At 40.6% G+C, this 7631-nt stretch overlaps 1 protein-coding gene across 1 annotated transcript; it reads left to right on the top strand.

The window, feature by feature from the left end:
- The first annotated feature begins 3389 nt into the window (after positions 1-3389).
- On the top strand, positions 3390-4025 carry LOC115217942. Its single transcript, XM_029787661.1, has one exon. It carries the CDS (start codon positions 3390-3392, stop codon positions 4023-4025), a length of 636 nt encoding a protein of 211 aa, XP_029643521.1.
- Positions 4026-7631: the final 3606 nt, after the last annotated feature.

Raw genomic sequence — 7631 nt, 5'->3', positions numbered from 1 at the left:
CTTTCCGGGTAAATGTTACAAAACTATCAAGTAGGAAGTCAGAAAGACTTGATATTCTTGTCATAATGGTTGCCTGGTTGGTACTGTGTGAGGCTGATAAATGAAGATATATTTCGTTGGCTGCCAGAATAACAACTGATGCAAACCTGCAATCATTTAATGGAAATATTTATTGCTAGACATAAAGATGTTTGGTGTTGGCTATTTACAATTAACAACATTAATAATTGCTGACTGGGAGAGAGACAGACTGCTCTGAAATTACTGAAAGCTATTTGTGTGACAACATGCAGTCAGCCCCAAAACATATAAAGTAAACTGAAACTGTGCAAGTCTCAATGGAAACAGAAGCCCTTGGTTATCTGCCCTTGGTCATCTGATCTTGACTGTCTGTCCTTAGCTGTTTGCATAAATGTCTGGAAGAGTCTGATTGCTGTGTGGAGGCATATATTGCTCAGCTAAAATGTGGAGGCACATATCACTTGGCCACCTTTCAACACAGCAATTAAAAACGCCCAAAGTGGTTTTTATAGGGAGCAAGAAAAACATACAAGAAAACTACATCATACTACAACTTCATGTGAAACTGTGATGGTTTGCTCGTGGTGTCTGGCCAGTAATCTAGTGTTTAGGGTTTTGAATCATTGTTACAGTTTCTTTTTGTTATACAAAGCTGAAATTTTACAAAGAAATTCTTGTCCATCTATTCTAAAGACAATAGACACTGAGACCCTTCTGCCAGAATGATTATGGTTGCAGGAATAACCAAGCAATAAAGTGATAGAAACGTTATGTAGATAGTTTCCACAGATTACTTGAATGTTTTTCTTTGCTATCACAACAAAACAATTAACATGGAGACAAATGGGCAAGGAGGTGGAGACAGATTGTATCTGAATTATGGAGTGGTGTTGAACATCTTATCAGCAAATAAGTATTAAGGAGGGCATTGGGGAAAGGCAATTTTTCCAGAGTTTACATACAGTAGGATTAGACTATAAGAAAGCATAGTGCTGCTACACCTTATCAAGTTGACATCTGTTGTAATTGACATCTTGATTTCAATGGCTAAGTGGTTTGGTGAATCAAACAACATTGTCAGTTGCTCATCGTCGAAAGCGATGAAAATTCATTCACATTCAAGTATATTTTGAAGTCTATGAGTAGAGATATACGTATTTATCTATAGATGTCAAAATGTATAAATGTTGGTATTAAGTATAAATGAATGTATGTTTGAAGTATGTGTATGTAAGTATAAATGTATGTGTGTGTGTGTGTGTATGTATCCATATGGTTGTTGACAGCTACATATATAGAGATACATAGATAGTTACATACATTTGTGTAAGTATATAAACAAATACCGATGCTTTACATCCAGTGCAAGCCTGGCTTTTGTTTCTATTTGGCCATTCTGTCTTTCATATTATATATTATCTACTTACCTAAAGACATGATACGTATAATGAAATATGTTGTGGATGTGTATTTGTATACAAACACACACGCATACATGCACATACATATGCATGCATACATGTATAAATATATCCCTAAATATATACATGCCTATATATAGATATATCCATACACACACACACATATATATATATATCCATAAATAAATATATCCATATATATATATGCATATATATATATAAGCATTCATATATATATATAAGCACTCATACACAAGATAATGCACAAAATAGATAAAAGGAAACATTTTGACAATAAATAAAATGTACAAATCACCAAATTTGTCATTAATCTGTTTATGACCAAATATATTTTCTGCGAACCTTCATTTTATCTAACCATACGTCCATTGCATCTCTCCTTACAGCTTTTTAGCGTTCTTCAAGTAAATCACTTAAAAGCTAATTTTAATCTCAATTGAGACCTATCAAACAAGACTGATTGAGATCATAAAGTTCAACATTCTTCGTATCTGAGACAGCTAAGTGTACGGAAGACCTATATACTTCAAATCAATATGTGTGTGTGTGTTTATGGCTTTAATATGTGTGTGTGTGTGTGTGAAAGTACATATAAAATATTGTTGTATAAATATATGTGTGTGTGTGTATGTGAGTATGTCAAACATATTTGTATGCATAGACACACACTCACCTCACACTCACACATATGTAAACATACATGTATATAAGTATATATATTTGAGTGTGTGGTGTGTGAGTATGTGCTTGTAGTATTTTTGTTGATATATATATATATATATATACACACATATATGTATATACACCCCCACCCCCACCCCCACCCACACATATATATATATACATATATGCACACATATATGTATATCAACACTGATTTTAGACATGTATGTGTATGTATGTATGTATGTATATGTATATCGATATTAGTCGTACTTGAAGTTGATAGCATTAGTTTAAAACGATGGAGAAGTAGAAGCTCAAGGATATCATTTACTTTGACAAGACTTTTCCTCTTAATTGTTGTATCTTTTCAGTAAGTGCACCAATTAAATACCACGTTGTTAGTGTTTTTATTACTTTAACTCAGGATGCCCACATAAAAACCACGGAAATAATGTTGTTGAAACTAATGTTTTTCACTATTTTATGATTTTCATCATCATTCTTCTTGTTTTTATTTAGCCCTAGATGGCTTTTAGTTAACGTAGATATGATCATAAGCATTCTAAACTTGACTATCCAACCCTTATCTCAGGCAGTTCTAAGACAGGTATTCAATTATTGTTTTCTAATAGACTGAAGGGAATGATTTGAAGATTATTTTACTGTTATTTCTAGTGTATAGAATAAACATATGGAAGCTCCTTTTTGGGAGTCAAAAAATATAGAATTTCATAAAAAGGAAAATGTGTAAATTCCCTCCCCAACTTGGATATTTTTTTAATGAAATTTTCTGTAAATACCTTTCAGATAGAGAAGGTTCCAGTTATATTGAAATTTGTTATGAAAAGTTTTGTGTGTGTCTGTCTGTGTGAATCCCTAAAACTCGAGAGCTACCCAACCGATTTCATTCAAATTTTACACATGCCTTACATATGGTCCATGCAGTGTCATGGGCCAAAAAAATTTCAACTTTTTGTCTGATGCATGCCCAGAGCATTATATCTTACACTATTTTAGTATTACGTGTCAAAAGTGAAACCATAACATCTCTATTGCAATGTGAGATACTTTCAGTTTAATACTTTCACTATTAACGTGAAACTATTAAGTCACATATATACATGCATCTCTATATCTATATATATAAAGATGAGAATGTGTGTCCATCTGTCTGTCTGTCTGTGTTTGTGTGAATCCCTAAAACTCGAGAACTACCCAACCGATTTCATTCAAATTCTACACTCGCCTTACTTACGGCCCATGCAGTCTGATGCTGCATCAACTACTGCTGCACAAGCTGCAGAGAACAAAAATGAATGCACTACATGCCTGGTCAGGAATACTGCCAACATGGCTGCAGCGCGAGCTTCCCACACCTTAGAACAGAGATATACTATGCAGCAGACTTCTGTTCAACAAAGAGCTAATAGACGAGGATTTTCAATGCCATGCAGATTACGATGGTCATTAAAGGCTTTTGACTACAACCCTAAGCTTCATTTTGATTGCCACCCAGATTTGAACATTGGAGATATGCCCATCACTTGCTCTTTCTGCAATGCTAAGAAGTGCTCAAGAGAAAGTCCTACTATGTGTTGCGCTAATGGAAAAGTTAACCCCACTCCGCTACAGGATCCACCACAGCTGTTGAGGTCAATCTATGCTGGCACAACTACAGAGTCCAAACATTTCCTCAATAACATCCGGAAGTATAATTGTGCATTCCAAATGACATCTTTCAGCGCTAATGTTGTTCAAGAAGGTGGGTTTGTGCCTACTTTCAAAGTGCAGGGACAGATTTACCATAGGATAGGATCGCTCAAACCTGCTGAAAATCAAGATCCTCAATTTCTTCAACTGTACTTTGTAGGCAATTTACATGAACAAGCCAACTGAAGAAACTCCATTTCCACTGGCACTAATTTTCACCTGATAATGCAACTTCAAAACCTTTTGCACCAGAAAAACAGCTATGTACGCAGCTTCAAGTGTGCCTTGGAAACAGAAGCTTCATCAAATTTTAATGTTGTCATTAATGCCCAGAAAAGACCATCTAATGAACATATGCAGACTGTTACAATGCACCCACATGCAATGAAATAGCTGCACGTAGCTAAATCCTCTTTTTCTGGACTGAAACAATTCTTCTTAGACATTATTGAAAATACTAAGCAATTTTCTTTCAATTTCTTCTCCCATTGAAAATTTTTACTCACATGCACATGCACTCATAATCAGAGACACATTGATAAATATACACACACACTTGTTTACATATATCATCATCATCATCATCATCGTTTAGCGTCCGTTTTCCATGCTAGCATGGGTTGGACGGTTCTACTGGGGTCTGTGAAGCCAGAAGGCTTCATCAGGCCCAGTCAAATCTGGCAGTGTTTCTACGGCTGGATGCCCTTCCTAACGCCAACCACTCCGTGAGTGTAGTGGGTGCTTTTTACGTGCCACCCGCACTGGTGCCAGACAGAGCTGGCAAACGGCCACGAACGGATGGTGCTTTTTATGTGCCACCGGCACGAGGGCCAGGTGAGGCTGGCAACGGACACGAAACGGGGCGGTGCTGGCAACGGTCGCGAAACGGAAAGTTCTCTTACATGCCACCGGCACTGGTAACACATCTGCAATTTCCATTGATCGATTTCGATTCTGATCGTCACTTGCCTCAACGGGTCTTCACAAGCAGAGTTTTGACATGCCACCGGCACTGGTTGCACATCCGCAATTTCCATTGATCGATTTCGATTCTGATCCTCACTTGCCTCATCACGTCTTCACAAGTAGAGTTTTGTGTCCCAAGAAGGGAAGGTATGCATACGTAGGCTGGCTCCATCCCATGTAGAAGGCCACGGGTTATGGACTCACCTGTCCTGCCGGGTCTTCTCGCGCACAGCACACTTCCAGAGGTCTCGGTCTCTAGTCATTTCCTCAGTGAGACCTAAAGTTCGAAGGTCGTGCTTCACCACCTCGTCCCAGGTTTTCCTGGGTCTGCCTCTTCCACAGGTTCCCTCAACTGCTAGGGTGTGGCACCTTTTCACACAACTATCTTCATCCATTCTCGCCACATGACCATACCAGCGCAAACGTCTCTCTTGCACACCACAACTGATGCTTCTTAGGTCCAGCTTTTCTCTCAAGGTACTTACACTCTGCCGAGTGTGAGTACCGGCATTACACATCCATCGGAGCATACTGGCTTCATTTCTAGCGAGCTTACGCATATCCTCAGCAGTCACGGTCCATGTTTCACTGCCATGTAGCATGGCTGTTCGTACACACGCATCATACAGTCTGCCTTTCACTCTGTGCGAGAGGCCTTTTGTCACCAGTAGAGGTAAGAGCTCTCTGAACTTTGCCCAAGCTATTCTTACTCTAGCAGTTACACTTTCAGCACACCCGCCCCCGCTGCTGACTTGGTCACCTAGGTAACGGAAACTATCAACTATTTCTAGTTTTTCTCCCTGGAAAGTGACGGAAGTTGGTCTCAGAGCATTTTCAGTGTTTATTGTTCCTGAGCATCTGCCACATACAAAAACCATCTTCCTAGTTAGCCTTCCTTTGACATTGCTGCATCTCTTATGTGTCCATAGCTTACACTTGGTGCATCTTATAGAGTTTCTACCTACACCTTTTCTACAGATCGAGCAGGGCCATCTACCTGAAGGTGTTTGTGATTTGTCTACCTTCCTACTGATTACGACTTTGGTTTTAGCTAGATTGACTCTGAGGCCCTTCGATTCTAATCCTTGTTTCCACACCTGAAACTTCTCCTCCAGTTCTGATAGCGACTCAGCAATTAGAGCAAGGTCATCAGCATAGAGGAGCTCCCAAGGGCATCCTGTCTTGAATTCCTCCGTTATTGCCTGGAGGACTATGATAAATAGGAGGGGGCTGAGTACTGAGCCTTGGTGGACTCCTTCCTCTACCCGGAATTCTTCACTGTACACATTTCCAACCCTCACCCTACTAGCGGCGTCCCTGTACATGGCCCGCACAGCTCTCACTAACCATTCATCTATCCCTAGTTTCCTCATTGCCCACCAGATAAGGGATCGGGGGACCCTGTCGAAGGCTTTCTCCATGTCAACAAAAGCCAGGTACAGGGGCTTATCTTTGGCTAGGTATTTCTCCTGCAGCTGCCTTACCAGGAATATAGCATCAGTAGTACTTTTCCCTGGCACAAACCCAAACTGCATCTCATCTAAACTAACTCTCTCTCTAATTAGTTGGGCTATGACCCTCTCCGTAACCTTCATCACCTGGTCCAACAGCTTGATACCTCTGTAGTTATTTGTATCTAGGGCATCACCTTTACCTTTGTAGCAGTTGACTATTATACTGCTACACCAGTCATTGGGTATGACCCCTTTGTGTATCACCTGATTAACTATATGGGTGACTAGGCTATAGCCGACACTACCAGACATTTTGAGCATCTCTGCAGTGATTCCTGATGGGCCTGGGGCTTTCCCTGTCTTCATGCTTCTAATTGCCTTAGCTACCACGGAACTATCAACTCGGATAGCTGGTCCCTCTGTTGGGTCAACATTTGGCAGACTCTCTTTATCCCATTCATTTTCTTCATTCAGCAACCTTTCATAGTGGCATCTCCAAACCTCTCTCTTTGCATCCTCATTTAGCGCAAGTGAACCATCTTCCATGCGAACACACTTCTCTCCTACCACATCACGATTCTCTCTCACACACTGTCTTGCAACACGAAACACCTCCAGTCTTTGGTCCTCACGGCGCAGAACATTGGCAAATTCTTTCTTATCTGCTTCCCCTCTGGCTAAATAAACCTGTCTCCTAGCTTCTCTTTTGGCAGTCTGATACAATCCCCTGCTACCCCCATTTTTCCAGACCTTCCAAGCCTGTCTCTTTTCTCTAATAGCCCTGTCTACAATATTGTTCCACCACCACGTTATTCTAGGTCGAGAGGGGACTTTGCACCAGCCACAGATCTGGTCAGTGGCTCTCAGCAGGTTGTCCCTTAGAAACGTCCAGCTGTCTTCTACCCCCTGTGATGCTCTATCCCCTTCTACTTCGTCAGAGGCTTCAAGTAATATGTCCCTAAATCTCTGTCCATTTGCAGGATCTTTAAGCTTCCAGATCCTTCTTCTCCATATTTGTCGTCTTCTGGTTGTCCTCCTAGTCCTGATCCTAAAGTCACTAACTACCAGTCTATGTTGTGGGGTACATTCTTCACTGGGAAGGTTTTGGCATTTATAAGCAGCCATCTCTCCCTTTGCCTTGTAAGGATGTAGTCAATTTGGCTGGTATGTTGGCCCGATTGGTAAGTGACTAGGTGGCTGGTAGGTTTCCTGAAGTTAGTGTTGCAAATCATAAGATTATTTGCATCGCAGAACTCCAGCAGCCTGGTTCCCTCCTCGTTGCGGGAGCCATAGCCATAGCCTCCATGTACGCCATGGAAGCCCCCAGCATGTCGTCCAACGTGACCATTGAAGTCACCAGCCACAAAGATAA

The sequence above is a fragment of the Octopus sinensis genome, linkage group LG12, assembly GCF_006345805.1.
Source record: "Octopus sinensis linkage group LG12, ASM634580v1, whole genome shotgun sequence".
In the NCBI taxonomy this organism is placed as follows: Eukaryota; Metazoa; Mollusca; class Cephalopoda; order Octopoda; family Octopodidae; genus Octopus; species Octopus sinensis.
The sequence above is the reverse complement of the archived record's forward strand: the minus strand, read 5'-3'. Positions and strand labels throughout refer to the sequence as shown.

Bases quoted from the DNA above. Each gene is read 5' to 3' on its own strand.
- LOC115217942 (XM_029787661.1), top strand. From the start codon at position 3,390: ATGCAGTCTGATGCTGCATCAACTACTGCTGCACAAGCTGCAGAGAAC.